At 39.1% G+C, this 15,707-nt stretch overlaps 1 protein-coding gene across 4 annotated transcripts in view; it reads left to right on the top strand.

The window, feature by feature from the left end:
* The window catches only part of LOC114660340 (G-protein coupled receptor family C group 6 member A-like), a 110,245-nt gene that overhangs the window by 10,433 nt on the left and 84,105 nt on the right, over window positions 1-15,707 (top strand). For all 4 annotated transcript variants that reach the window (XM_051933855.1, XM_051933854.1, XM_051933856.1 and 1 more), the window contains exons 2-5: window positions 3,489-3,654; window positions 3,947-4,184; window positions 7,622-8,065; window positions 8,250-8,507. In XM_051933855.1, the coding sequence (XP_051789815.1) occupies window positions 3,503-3,654; window positions 3,947-4,184; window positions 7,622-8,065; window positions 8,250-8,507 (1,092 nt within the window). In that variant the 5' untranslated portion in view covers window positions 3,489-3,502. The remainder of the gene's footprint in view (window positions 1-3,488; window positions 3,655-3,946; window positions 4,185-7,621; window positions 8,066-8,249; window positions 8,508-15,707) is intronic.

The raw sequence follows: 15,707 nt of genomic DNA, 5'->3' as shown, positions 1-15,707 counted from the left end.
TGAGTAACAGTGATGCACTAGTGAGTAGAAGGAATATGCTCTTGAGTTTGGGTTTAGGAATCTCCAGGGGTCTGATAAATTATGATCAGTTATAAACTGTGTAATTGTTTTTGCAGTGTTAGATGTCATCGCCACTGTAGCAGGAGACCTATCTAGGTCTGGATTTAAAACACAATTAAAGTCACCAGCCATTATAATTTTATGAGTGTTCACATTGGGAATGGATGCAAATACATTTTGGATGAAGTCCTTATCATCCACATTGGGCGCGTAGATATTTATCAAAATTTCTTTACAGTTAAATAAATCACCCATGACAATCACATATTGACCTTCAGCATCAGATACTACATCCGATACTGCAAATGGGATTGTTCTATGTATAAAAATTCCCACACCTCTAGTTTTCTTTGTAAAGCTGGAATGGAATATTTGACCAGTCCAGTCTCTGTGCAGCTGGACCAGATCCCTGCTTACCAAGTAGGTCCCTTTAAAAATACTACTTTAGCATTTAGTCTTGTTAGGTGAGAGAATACTTTCTTCCTCTTTAATTCGTGATTGAGACCTTTAACATTCCAGCTCACAAAGTAAACTGTTTGGTGAACTTTTGTTGACATTTTGTAGTCTTAATTTAAGATAGCACATTATTACATAAGACAGCTTTGGCCTTAATTTCCAGTTATTCCAGGAGTTATTGCCACGAAGTCTATTGGTTCATTGGCTCTTACAATTATAAGGATTTAAAGGATAGACTAGAAATAGTTTGTTCTCGTTCTTCCCCTACCCCCATTTTGCCTCCACAAGTGAGGCTAAACCACACTTCACAAAGTCCCAGTCCTCTGACATACCTGGAGACAGAGCCTGACCAAAACAAAACAATCCCCCCAGCAGCGGTGTATGAGGATTGAAATAAAGATATCTATTGACAGTACAGTCCAAATACTATAAACATAAAATGTTACTTTAACTCATTACCCCTCAATACTGCTCATGAGATTCTGCTGCTGAGCTTAGCACTATATATTCAGCGCATCAACACCAATTTTTGAGAAATCAAGACAGATTATTTCAGCCACAAAAAGGAATATTGTAATTGCGCAAACATTTGCCTAGAGAAATGCATCTTTTTGGATACTTCAGATTGTTTACAAGTTGTGGCGGCAGGATACGTGTGCGTAACAAAGTCATGTACAGACTGCTGTATCCTTAACTGTAACCCAGTTATGGGCTTACATGGCCAAATAACTGGGTTACTCGTAGAGTAGTCTTGGTGTGTTAACCCGGCTTCACAGAGACCAATAGCCTAGTTTCCTAAGCAGAATAAGAGTTTATATGGCATTTTTGAAACTGGGTTTCTGTGAATAACCAGGTAATAAAGCACATATAAGGTCTGCCTATTAAATAACATGACTGATACAATAACTCCCTTTTATTTATATAATAATTCTAATGCTTGTCCCCTTCAATATATTCCCCTTTTGCAATTATGCACCGATGCAGTGTTGGTTTCCACTGGTCGAGGGCATGGAGCAGATCAGTTTCTGTCAGCTGTTTCAAGACATCTGACATTTTCTTCTTTACTTCTTTACTGCATCCATTTACTCAAATTGTGTTCCTTTAAGTTCCGATTTCAATTTAGGAAAAACACATGTGTACCAGACATGCAGACTTCCCCGTAAGCCTCAATAAGCATTTGAAAAGATTGATTTGACCCTAAGTTTACTAAAAATTTCAATTTGCCACATTGCTCAACTTTTAAACTTAGCATGATTCCAGTCCAGAAAGGGAAACACAACTGAATTAAATGGTGACTGACAATCAACTACACAGCAGAGAGTGTTGTCGTTTGTCATGCCAGTTTGGACAGGTTTAAACCTGCATGGCAAGTGCTCATAATCAGTTCTCATTGCTTTGTTTAAGAGACAGAAACACAGTCTCGTTATTTAATAGACAGACACACCTCAGAAAACTCAGTAAACACATTCCATAATCTCTTGCTATGATTCCTATATGCAACATTAAATTAGGGGGAAATTAAAGAACTATGACCTTTAGTTTTATCCACTAAGAGTTCAGTACTTAACAATTTAAAGCTGAATAAATGGTGGCATTGACAGATCAGTTAGGCTTAAATGCTGACTTTCATGCCACATCTTTTAAACTCTCTGATTGATGTTTATTTCAAAGGAAATTTGAAATGTTTCATTAGATTATCTCCTGCTATTTGCTGCTACTAATATGTCAGACTTCTACTCCATTTAGTAGTGGATATAATAATAATAATAATTCTTTACAGTTGTATAGCACTTTGCTTACTACTCAAAGCACTTGTCTTAGTCAGTGAGGTGCCATCCACCACTAATGTGTAGTGTCCACTTGAATGATGCAACAGTAGCAATTATTATATCAGTACGCCCACCACACATTAGCTGTTAGATGGTGAAGGGATGAAAGAGAGAGAGACAATTAGAGACAAGGAATGATTAGGGAGTGTCAAAAAAGAGACAAGTGAGCCACAAAAACAGTTGGGGTCGCCACCAGTATATTGTTTCCTGCCTGCAACAGATTTAAGTGTTGTGTACAATTGAGTACAGATTTGAGTCCAGAAAAGAACTGCCTTGATGAGGCAAAGATAGAGAGGACAGGAAGTGATCCCATTAGGGCCAGAACCGAAAGTGACATTATCATGGCCAGAAATGGAAGTGACGTCATCAGAGGTGGAAACGGAAGAGGGGTCCTCAGAACCAAGCAGAACTTCCCATAATCAGTCTGCAGTGGAAAAAGGGAAAGGGTCAGTACACTCTGTCACCCCCTGGTCTGGTGTGGAATTAACCTCAGTCATGCCCTTTTACTGCCTCCCATGTGCACGTGTGTGACATGAGCAAAAATGAGTAGGCCAAGGAGGGCAATTTAGCGTGGACATTGGGATACACCTTACTCTTTAAGAGGGATGCCCAGGGATCTTTTATAACCACAGAGATTCAGGACCTCAATTTTTCATCTTATCCAAGGGATGGCACCATTCTTACAGCACCGTGTCCCCATCAATGAACTGGGGCATTGACATCCACATTCAAAAAGGCCTCACCGACACCTCTTTTAGCAACAACCTAAGCTTTTCCTGGTTGGTCTTTCATCCAAGCACTAGTTGGGTCCAATCATGGTGGATGACCTCTTCTGAAGTGCATGTGGTATGGCAGCTGGTACAACAAAAATCTTTCAACATGTCGTCTATTACTATTATTATTATCCTTTCATGGTCTCCATGAGGAAATTTACGCCTGTTTGAAATATCATAACAAGCTGATGTTCAAATTTAATAGAAAAGTTAAGGCTGAGTGAGAGACAGCAAGTTCAGAAAATGGATTAATCAATATTAATAATCACCTTGCACTAGTGATCTGGTGTCCAATGTTGCTCATATGAGTGTAAGTGGTAATTTCAATTTGGCTGATCTCATTCATTTGTCATTTTAACTTTGATTTTAGGGGAATTTTTAAAAATGCAAGATGTTCCGACCATTTGTGTTTTCTTGATCCTGGGAGGTTTTTGGAGGAGCCTAGCACTAGTAAGCCTGCCATGTGTGTCAGAGAATGATGGTGACCTGTACGTTGTGGGGTTGTTTCAAGTTTGCACAGAACAAGACAATGCTGAGTAAGTACTGAAATTTTCAAAAGGGATTGCATGTTCCATTGTGAATGTACAGTACATGGTGATGCCCAGATCTGATGCACAACCCCCCCCCCACACCAAAGTGTAGGTCAAAATGAAGTTGCTTGGATTGACTTCCAACACCACATGATCCTGTAAAAGTAAAAGTATACTAAGAAAATGCATACATGGATGTCTTCCCCAAGTGATTATTTCAGTGTAATTTATCTTATATTTAATTTAACTGTTTACATTTCATACCCACTGCTGACCTCTTGTTTTCTTTTTTAAACAGCTCATTTATGTATACAGTGTTCACCGCACTTGAGTCTGCACTGAAGAACACAATGAACAATTATTCTGGATTTAAACTGGGATATAAACTCTACAGCTCTTGTGGAGACTGCCTTGATAACTATGAATATGACTGTTACTATAATGGTAACTGTCCTCTGGACAATTTGCCTGTAGTTCTCCATTTTACACAAGACTCTTTGGACTATTTAACAGACTTTGGACCGGGAACCCTAAAGGTAACAAAAGTCTGAACACTTAAGAAGGACATTTTGTCTTTTATTTTTCAATATGATGGTTATTTATACGCAGCATGTAAAATACCCCATGGTAATCTGGGCAGCCTGTAAGTGCTGCATTGCTGACTGATCTCTGAAATCTTACTTTGGTACTGTGGAATATACAATTAGCTACTGTATGTAGAATAATATCATTTAGAATGAACACACCTTAAATGAGCAAGTCACATTATACATGGACATTGTGACAACGATGGCACTATACCAGCGCTTAACCTGACACAGACACATACGGGAAACACACTTATAAAAACAAACATGCTTTTTATTTTTCTTCACTCGTGTGGAATGTCTTCTCCAACTCCAGGAGCCAACAACACAGTCCAAAGCACAATTCACCTCTAAACAATACTTTACTTTCTCCTTCTTTCTCCTCCACTCCTCTCCAGCAAGCTTAGTTCTTCTCTTCCCGACTTTGGCTCTCGGAGTGGTGGTTGCTGGCTCCTTTTATAGCCCACCCGGAAGTGCTCCAGGTGTTTGATGACCTATTTCCGGCTGCACTTCCGGGTATGGCGGAAGAAACGCCCACACGGGCTCAGGAACAAACTGCTGCACCTCCTGGTGGCACCCCCGGATCCCAACAGGGTTGTAGAGAACTCCATCTCCCATGGAGCCCTGCAGGAATCTGAGGCACTACTGCCACCCATGGGGGCTGCCATCTAGCGTCCCGGTGGAGGTATTGTTCTGTCCATGTTTGCTCCCTAGGTCCCCTCAGTGAAGAGGTGTCTTGGCTGGACAAGGACCCCGGCCGTGTGTGACAACATGCAATCATCAAGCTAAAGCCATGCCACCTTATACTCCCAACAAGAGTTGTACAGAACTAACACAATTTATGATAAATAGAAATGCATTTTTGTAGAGTAGAATAGCCAGCTTGCTCACTGTAGCAGTGCTGATGCTTGCTTCAACAACAACAAAACTTTCTGTTGGAACTTCTTCATTCGGGACATTTTCATGGAACCATATTCTTGCCACTCAAAACAAAACATGTTATTTTACAAAAGTATTGTGTTATTTCACAGAAGAAGTGAGTTTTTTTTGCAAATGTTTTGTGTTATGTCACAATGATTATTGCATTATTTTGCAAAATTATTAATCCCGTTATTATGTAAAGCATATGGCCTGCTGTGGTTGGTATCATTGTGTACATGTGTGTTCCGGAAATCCAGTGATGACAAATGAGGGATAAATTAAGGATGTGCATAGCGTGCAATCAAGTGACAATAACTGACTAAAAGTAGGCATTTAAGCCTGCAAGTGTTCAGGGATAAATTTAATCCACTCAGTTTAGGGTCACCAGGAAGCCTGTGATTATCGCAGCATCACTGAGTATAAAGCAAGAAGTAACCATGGTGGACAGTACGCTGGTCATTTGCAGGGCATCAAACAGAAAAGAGCATGCGGCAAACAGAAAAGATTGTGTGGCGTGCAGTCTGCTAACAGAAACTTATAAATAAAGTATCTGTTTAGTTTTATTTCACTTATTTATTTATTTGATATTGTGGCACAGCATCTATTCATACTTTGAATGTTCAAAGTTTTGGGTTGGGGATGGAGAAAGGGGACGGATATCATTTATGTCACAGCACATGAGCAACTAACTGTTTTATGTTAATTGAGAAATACAAGTGACATGTTTCTAGTATTAAAAGATCTTGACTGCTGCTGCTGGTAACATCAGGCACACATGTGAGGACATGCAAACCCCATGCAGACCCTAGCACGAGAGGCAGGAATAACACCTTTGTACAACCATTCTTCCTATGTTATAACATCTGTACTAATCTTCTTAAACTTTAATCTGTTATATTGAAATGTATGCCTGTACCTTTTCTTGTTCTTGTTACTTGATTGCAAACTACGTGCATTCTTAACCTCTCATTCCCCATATGAGCACAATATTGCTTTGTGCTTTACCCCCAGTGCTGCTGCACTAATCACTGGCTCCCTGTGACCCTAAACCATGTAGATCAAATTTTCCCCTGTGCAAAAGTAGGATTAAATGTGTGACTATTTTTCAATACTTGTCACTTGATTGCACGTTATGCACATTTTTAATCTAACTCTTACTAGCCGTCACATAACGTTTGGAGTATACATGTGCACGATGATACTGAGAACACTAGGGAAATATCTTTTGCACACTAAAGTGAAAAATACTTTTGTGAAATAATGCAATAAAATTTTTTTGTGTGTGGTGGGAATAATCTTCTGTACATTTTCATTTTTCTATGTGATTTCTATGTGATTTTAAATTTACAAGAAAACTTTCTTCCCTTTGTTTCAGGTTGGAGTTAGGCTAAATCAGTTACCACCAACTAAAATGGCTATTTCATCATGTAAATTAAAGCCATAGTCGCATTACATGATTTTTAGTTATTATTTATTTCAGATTTGCGACTACAGTTTCTGGTCTTATTGCCAAAATATGTCAGTTTACATGGCAGAAAACCACTGGCCATGTCACATTTACCAAATGTGTGGCAATCTTCCAGCACAGTTGTACTCACCCCTTTTTCTAACAGCCAATAGTATGCTGTTTGATGGGGCTGTCACTGTATGAAGGATTAATGAGTATGGCAAGTTCAGCCACAATATCAACGCTTTTTTTCTTTTTTTTCTATTCTGCATGGTACGTAAAAAGTGAGATATCAGACAGACGAGCCTCTTGTCTGTTAGTGAGGACTAAAGCCTCGTATCGTTGCTGTATTCTGTATATTATACTTCTGGATTAGCATTTATTGGCTATCTGCTGTTATTCACACAAGTCCAACCTACGACTAAAGACAAAACCAAACAGGTTTCAATCTGCACATGCTGAGGTCTGACAGGAAAAAGTAGAAAATCCTGTTGCAGAGGTGAAGAAGCATGATGATTATATCTGATGGTACACAGTGAAATGCTGATCTTTATTCTATAAACAGGACTCTGGAATATTAGTTTTTATTATCCAAGTGTACCAGAATGGTATGAATTGCAATGGATATGGCACCCTATGTGGACGATATGGTAACTGGAGTTTAACAGATCAGAGGCCTGGGTTTTCTATCTCTGTCTTTGTAGGTTTTCAATGGCTGCTCTGGCTTCCTCCTGCATCCATTAACATTGGGTTAATAGGTGACTGTAATACGGCCTTTTTTGTATTAACACAAGTGTGTACATCAGTGGATTGTTTAGGCCAGAGTTGACTGCATTACCCCATATAAAGGATTAAAAGATTTAAAAAATAGATGGATTGATAATTCACACCCATTTGAACTTCCCAAAGTCTCTGTCTGATGGGATTTACTACACTGAGTTCAGATTCTTCAAAAAACAGGAAGGTATATGGCTGAATCAATACTACAGACTTTTTTTTTCTCTTTCTCTTTTTCCAGATTGTGGTGAATGGAAATGGATTGCTTTCCTTTTTGCCAAACTTAACTGATTTTGGTAAAGTCATTGGGTCATTCTTTGCAGAAAAACGCTGGACCCTTGTGGGAACAATTTATGATGCGTGCAACGAGTACATAGAGTTTGAAAATCAGAACAGCTCAGATTATTGCAATGACTGGAAGATGGTTGTCTCTGACTTTAATGTAAAGATAAATGAAATAAAAAATAATATCTTTGGACATACAAATAATGTCACAGTGTTCTTTGGTACTTTAAAGCAATTTAAAGAGCTAATTACAAGTGTGTCAGGAAACACTACAAGACCTTTCGTGTACTGTTGTCTTGAAACACTTGAGGACTTGACGGACTTCAGTGACGTCCTAAATCGCTCGATGTTGCTCTACCATGAGATACGACTTGATGATGATTCTTACTCTTACTCCAAGGTAGGTCACTTCACTGTTCTGTTTCTGGTAATGGCTCATCAGATTTTTATAGTTTCAATGTCAGGCTGATCATTTTGATCATCTACAATAAATTACTTGTCACAAGTACTTGTTAATGGATGTGGGTACTTGAGGTTTTATAATCCTTCAAAAAGATAATGCTGCAAATGCTGTCTTTCCTTAGGAAGTCATGAAAAATATAACACAATCTGCTGAAGCATCTACAATCATAGGAGGTTCAACCAACTTTAATGTCACAGTGACATTCCAGCACAACATTTCAGATGTTGGGAATATTCAGCATAAATTAAATTGGGCTGAAGTTATGTTCAGTCAGATTTACACTCTGATTCGGGTCCTTTACGAAGTTGCCAACAGCACATGCCGCAGCAGACTGAAAGAGTGCCAGATATGGACCAACACCTCACAGTGTTTAACAAAGGTACGGTCAGAAAGTGTTTAACCTTTGATTCATTATTTTATTAATTGAACTCTTTTGAAAATTTCAAAGTATCTTTAGCATTTTTAATTAATTTATTCTATGTTTGTTTTATGGAAATGCTGACTTCTAAAAGATATTTTATTATTTTTGTAACACTTTAGTGCAGGGTGTAGAGACATTATGGGACACTAGTTAGTGGGGCTTCCCTTACTATTGCAAGCACCCAACCTCAATATGTGTGGAGTATGCATATTCTCTCAGTGTACAGTATGTGTAAGTCTTTTCTGGAGTCATTGCTTTTTACGCATATCAGGGAAATGAGTGTTAGTTTTACTGCTGACTCTGAACTGGTCCTGTGTGAGTCAAAGTGGATGTGTCCCTGATGGTGACCTGTGACTGATTCCCACCTTGTGACTGAGGCTATCTGGATAGTGACACACAAGTAAGCCTAAGGAGCACATTTCTTGGTCTTTCAGAAGTTGAATCAAATCTCTTATGCCTGGCCAGTCAGTAATGGTGCCCAGAGGGAAATTCTGCCAACTATACCACTGCAGGAAGAGACGTAAGACACTGTCAGTGTGGTTAACTTACTGAAAACGAGGCAGTTCCTTGTACAAGTGAATAAATTAAGAATGGAAGGATCATTGCTCTACCAGTTGTTAGATGTCTGCCTAATATATATATATATATATATATATATATTGTGATAGTTGCCCGAAGACCACATCTTTATAAAACACGCACGTTTATTTTCCATTAAATAAACACAAATCCACCACAACACACAGTGCACTCAGCAATAATCACCACTATATTTCAGTCCTTTGCTGCCTCTACTCCTCCAGGGAGCTTCGTCCTTCTCCCACTCCTGACTCTGGCTCACTGACTGCAAGGAGGCAGCCCCTTTTATCCTGCCCGGATGTGATCCAGGTGGCTGATGATGTCCATCCGGCAGCACTTCCTGGTGTGGCGGAAGTGCTGCCCTTTGAACCGGAAGCACTCCGGGCGTCCCTGGCCGATCCCTCCGCCATCTTGCCAAGTGTGGCGGAAGTAATCACATCCGGGTCTCCTGAGGCTTAAAGCGCCCCCTGGCGGTGGCCACGGTTCCCAATGGGTCAAATCCTCTTTGTCCCTTTCCCGTGGTCCTCTTTTTATCCAGGGCGGCGGCCCCCTTGTGCCCCCGAAACTATTAATGTCTCTTTCCGGTCCCACCAGGCATCCCGGCCAGGTAATGACCGCAGTCGTCTGTGACAATATATATATATATATGTGTATGTGAATTTCCCCTTGGGATTAATAAAGTATCTATCTATCTATCTATCTATCTATCTATCTATCTATCTATCTATCTATCTATCTATCTATCTATCTATCTATCTATCTATCTATCTATCTATCTATCTATCTATCTATCTATCTATCTATCTATCTATCTATCTATCTATCTAATTTCAAAGGAATCAGGGTCCAGAATGAATGGAAAATTCCAGTTGCTCTTTTTCCTATGTAGGAGGTTGGCCAAAAGTTGCGGGGAATCTGTAGGGGCATCAAGAGTCACTAGTAATGTTTTCCTTCAAATAAGGGAAAAGAATCTTTTTTACCTGACCAACGAAAAAAAAGATTTTAATGTCAAAGTGAAAACAGACCTCTAGAAAGTGGTCTAAATCAATTACATATATAAAACACAAATATTTGATTGCATAAGTATTCACCTCCATTAATACAACACATTTAAATCATCACTGGTGTCAAATGGTTTTTGAAGTCACAGAATCCATTTAAGGAGACCACATGTCTGGGGTTTCAGTTGATTGTAGTGTAAATGCACCTGAATATGGAAGAACCAAATTTTGCATGAACATAATGAACATAAAAGATCACTCAAAGCAACTCCATGAAAAACCCATGTCAGAGGATAGAGATAAGAAACTATATCCATGTCATTGAATATTGCTTGGAGTCCTGTCGAATAAATAATAAAGAAGTAGAAAGAGTATTGCACAGCTGTAAGATTGTGTCACAAACTCCACAAAGAGCCATAGCAAGGTTTGGGGCAGCCACAAGTAAATTTGGTTTCCTGGTTGCAAATTGAGTTTTAAATGATAGCACTGCTGTGCACAAAACTGAGTCCAAAACAGAACTGAAGGAATAGGGAAAAGGTGGAGACTTTTAAAGGGGAAGACAGGAAGTGAGGTCAAAGGGGTCGGGCTCATGAGGGTCTTCAACCATTGGCTCGAGCCCAGACGTGACATCACAGGGGCCGGAGCTGGCAAGATCTCCTTCAATAGGCTCAGACCCGGAAGTGACGTCAAGAGGACCAGGTGGAATCTCCCATGAATGGTCTGCAGGCAAGGGAGAAAAAGAGTCAGTGCACTCTGCCACATCCTGGTCTGATTCAGAACTGCCCTTACTCAAGCCCTTTAGCTGCCTCCCATGCGCATGTGTGTGACAACTGCTAGAGCAGATCATCCACAAAAACTAAGCGATTGTGCAAAAAGAATATTGGTGAGGGTTCCACCAAGAATCCGTTACATCATTACAGAAGGACTTGGATAGCATACAGGCTTGGGCAGATTTGTGGCAGATGAAATTTAATGTTAGTAAATGTAACGTATTACACATAGGAAGTAAAAATGTTAGGTTTGAATACACAATGGGCGGTCGGGAAATCGAGAGCACACCTTATGAGAAGGATTTAGTCATCATAGTGGACTCTAAGCTATCAACTTCCCGACAGTGTTCAGAAGGCATTAAGAAGGCTAACTGAATGTTAAGTTATATAGCACGATGTGTGGAGTACAAGTCCTAACAGGTTTTTCTTCACCTTTATAATGTACTGGCGAGGCCTCATCTGGAGTCCTGTGTGTAGTTTTGGTCTCCAGGCTACAAAAAGGACATAGCAGCACTAGAAAAGGTCCAGAGAAGAGCAACTCGGCTGATTCCAGGGCTACAGGGGATGAATGAAGCAAAATAGGTTACTATATAAAACTAAAAGCAATTAGATAATACAATGGAAAATAGCTAAATATTAAATGTGAAATTAAAAATAATACAAAACATAATTAAATTAGAAGAAAAAAAAAAGATGAGCAAAGGAAATAAATTAGTCAAACGTGACTAAATTCAAAGTTAATTCAACAAGTATGAACAGTAAAATAAACACAACAAAAAATTTTCAGAAATAAAAGGGAATTAAAACCCAAACTAAAAAGATAATAGTCTCAGCATACGGACCAAAGGTGGCAAGCTATTCGATAACATTGGGGTTCTGTATGCCAAAGCTCTTTCACTTACTGAAATTGTTTTCACTCAAAGCACACATAACAGGACAACATGCAGTGATTTCATTGGCTGAGAAGCGGAACACCTGGTCAGCAGTGCATCACTGCAATCAGTCTAGAAGAACTAAACATATGCACTAGAATCTCAACATTGCTGACAGACAACATACAAGTATACCTGATCTTAGCAATATTTTGTAGATGAAAAAACAGATCTTAAGTACATAGGGCTTAAAAACAGGTTTGAATCAAAGACATCACTTAGGTTTTAAAACAACAAAACAGCAACTGAAGAGAAACAGTGGAATTCCACAGCTTACATTCTTAGAACCAAAAGAAAAATTTCAGTTTTGTCAGCATTTGTAAGGAGAAAGTTTAACATTCAAGCCTTATTATTAATTATACAATCAATATTTCTTGAAATTAAAAATGTTCATCAGGTTTAACAGAAAGGTGAAGTGTGTATCATTCATATAGCAATAGAATTGTACACCAAGCTTACAGATGAGATTCCCCAAGGGTAGCATATAAAGAAAAAAGAAATGGTCCTAATACAGACCCTTGAGGAACACCATGCTGGTCTTTAATCCTCTCAGAACAGCTATTATTAACACAAATGAAGTGCAAGGCTGTTTATCTAATACTGTATGAGCTAACCGACCACCAATGCCTACTAAATTCTCCATTCTGTCTAGAAAAATGTTATGATCAACAGTGTCAAAAGCTGCACTGAAATCTAGTACAACTTACAGGGAAACACTGTAATAAGCAATAATTCTTATGGGCAAAATAGGTCAGTCCTAAAAGGTAAGTGTTCACAGCTCATGGCCAGGGCCGAATTAAGACAAAATTGGAAGCCTGATGCTGCAGCGCAAAAAAGGCCTATTTTTTCTCGGGATTGGTGCATGTGCATTCGACACCCACTGTACATCTGGGCCTATTTCAGGAATGGGCCTAATGCTGCAGCATCAATAGCACCCACCTTAATCAAGCTCTGCTCATGGCAAAAAATAGATAGTAACTACCTTTTGGTATTTGCAGTAGAAAAAAAAGGAGCCAACTTTAGCTGTAGTTTGCTTTGCCTCTCGATTTTCACAAAGTTACATGAGTGTCAAACATTCATAAAAAGAAGAACACTAACCTAAAAGACAAACTTGCATTAACTGGCTGCAGTATTACAAAAAGAGACCAAACTTGCAGTTAATCTGCTGGAAAAGCGAACAAGAAGGAGAGTAGCCATTGTAAAGCAAGGCACATCTGAGACTTTGAAGTCAAGTAGAAACATTTCTGTGGTCTGATGAGGCCAGAATTGGGAGTTGTGGCCATCAGACTAAATACAACATTTAGGGTAAGCCAAACACTACACATTTTCAAAAACATACTGTCCCAACCGTGAAGCATTGTGCTGGTAGCATCACACTGTGGGGATACTTCTGTGCAGCAGGTTCTGGACAAATTGTGAATGCAGCACAATACAGTGAAATCCTGGGGGGAAGCCTCATGCAATCTGCAAGAAACCTAAATGATGGGAGAAGATTTGTTTTCCATCAAGACAACAATCTTAAGCATAAAGCTAAAGCTACAAAGATTTGACTTTAGAACAACAAATGTTAATATCCTGGAGTGGCTGAATGAGTTTAGAGCTCAATGCAATTAAGAATATGTGGCTGGACTTGATAAAGGCTGTTCACTCCCGATCACCATGCATCCCAACAGAGATTGAAAAGTTTTGCAAAGAAGAATAAAGAATATAAATAATAGATAATAATAAATAGTGCAAATGTACAAATCTTATAGAGAAAGACAAAAACCTGTGCACAAAGACTCAAGGCTGCCATGGCTTCTAAAGGTGCATCTACTAAATGAATATTTATGTAATCAATGATGTTGTATTTTATATTTATAATTAATTTAGATGAGTTTGCAGAGATTTGTTTTCATTTTAACATTAAAGAGTTTGTTTCTGCTGATCCGCATCAAGAAAGCCAAATTAAATCCACAGCATTTCAATTGTACAGTATAACGTAATTTGTGAAAACCAAGGGATGAATACTGTTTGTAGGCACTGTACTTACTGCACTCCTTATTAGATACAGCCACATTAAAAGTATTTATTCTGCATTTGTCATCAAAACAGGACACACAGTGTCAAAATGTGGCACAAAGATGCTCGTCCACGTCTAACATGTCTCACAAATGTCGCTGTTCTATCCAAATAGGTCAATACATTACGCTGAATTCAGGCTTATATTCCTTTAAATGCAACCTTCCCAGGGATTTGTTAGCTTTGTTGTAGGGAGTATTACTCTGCAAATAAAACCTATTCACAAAGAGCTACTCTGTGAAAATGAAAGAATACACCTTTGAGGACATCAATGTTCAAATGTACTGTAGCATTCAATGGTTTGTGCCGCGTAGAATACAAACCTCAATGTTTATGCCATTGAAGAAAGGACTGGTCACCCTAGGGGTGTCATGTTCCTCTTGGCCGTATCTTTTTTATTTTTTCCTTTTATTAATCGTTTTCCCCTTTTGTCTATAGGCAGTGAGCCAAAGGGGGTGGGGCCTCCAATCACGAGCAACTGAGGTAATACGCTAATTATGGCAGCCACCTTAGTCAGAGTTACAAGGGCTGGGCTTCACCTCACACACCTCATGTGTGTGTGTGTGTGGTGCTCTGATGTTCACCTTGCATGTGGCACTCCTCTTTAGACTCCACCTAAACTCCATTATTCTTGTTTGTTTTCATCTGGTTTCAAATTTTTCTCAGTATTAGGATTTTTGAGTTTGGATTTGTGCTTACAGGGCTAACGTATTGCTTTGATTTTTGACAGATTATTTGGTCTTTTAATATAAAGTTTCTCAGTTTGGCATTTTAATTCAGAGTTTAAGGTGTAGAATTACAGAGCTGTCTCTGGGTAAATTTCCTTGTGGTGGCATTTCTATAAGAGTTTTTACTTCATTTTGAAGTTTCCTAGATATGAAGATATGAATTTTGTAATTCATTTTGGAATCCTTTTCCATTTTGTTAATTTTTGCCTTGCCTTGTTTCTTAGCTTGTCAATACAGTCTTATAGTCAATAGATGTTTATGTCTTCACCTAGTTATTTTTAATTATTTATTAATAAATTACTATTTTTATTTAATTCTTGTTTATTGTATTATATATTCAATGCTTTAAACATTTTGAATTAATGAATCATCATATGAATTCATCATTGGGATTGGAATTACTAGCTAAATGAATAGTTTTCCCAGGTCCTCCCTGCGTGGAGTTTGCATGTTCTCCCCGTGTCTGCGTGGGTTTCCTCCGGGCGCTCCGGTTTCCTCCCACAGTCCAAAGACATGCAGGTTAGGTGGATTGGTGTTTCTAAATTGGCCCTAGTGTGTGCTTGGTGTGTGGGTGTGTTTGTGTGTGTCCTGCGGTGGGTTGGCACCCTGCCCGGGATTGTTTTCTACCTTGTGCCCTGTGTTGGCTGGGATTGGCTCCAGCAGACCCCCGTGACCCTGTGTTCAGATTCAGCGGGTTGGGAAATGGATGGATGGATGGATGAATAGTTTTGGTTTTCGTATTTTTGCCCATGACAGGCTTTTTTTCTAACAAGGGGGCATTCTCTATCAGAGAAAAGGAGGAATTTATTGTAGAATAAAACACACAAGGAATGGTGAAAAATGAGGAACAGTCATAGCAAAAACTTCTTCTCCCCGCTCTCTTTACCCTTGTCTCTACTTGCCACAGTAGAGATGTATATCTGTTTTCCATCACCTCCTGTTTCTGCCTGTGACAGTGTGGATCGGCCCTATGCTACTGGGTCCTTCCAGGGAGCTTCTTTAACCCACTACTGCTGATAACATACCCGAGGATGAGCCAGCAGATGAGGACACTCATCCACAAATCAAGGGGTAGGTGCAATAAAGT

Source organism: Erpetoichthys calabaricus, chromosome 11, assembly GCF_900747795.2.
Source record: "Erpetoichthys calabaricus chromosome 11, fErpCal1.3, whole genome shotgun sequence".
Taxonomy (NCBI): Eukaryota; Metazoa; Chordata; class Cladistia; order Polypteriformes; family Polypteridae; genus Erpetoichthys; species Erpetoichthys calabaricus.
The sequence above is the reverse complement of the archived record's forward strand: the minus strand, read 5'-3'. Positions and strand labels throughout refer to the sequence as shown.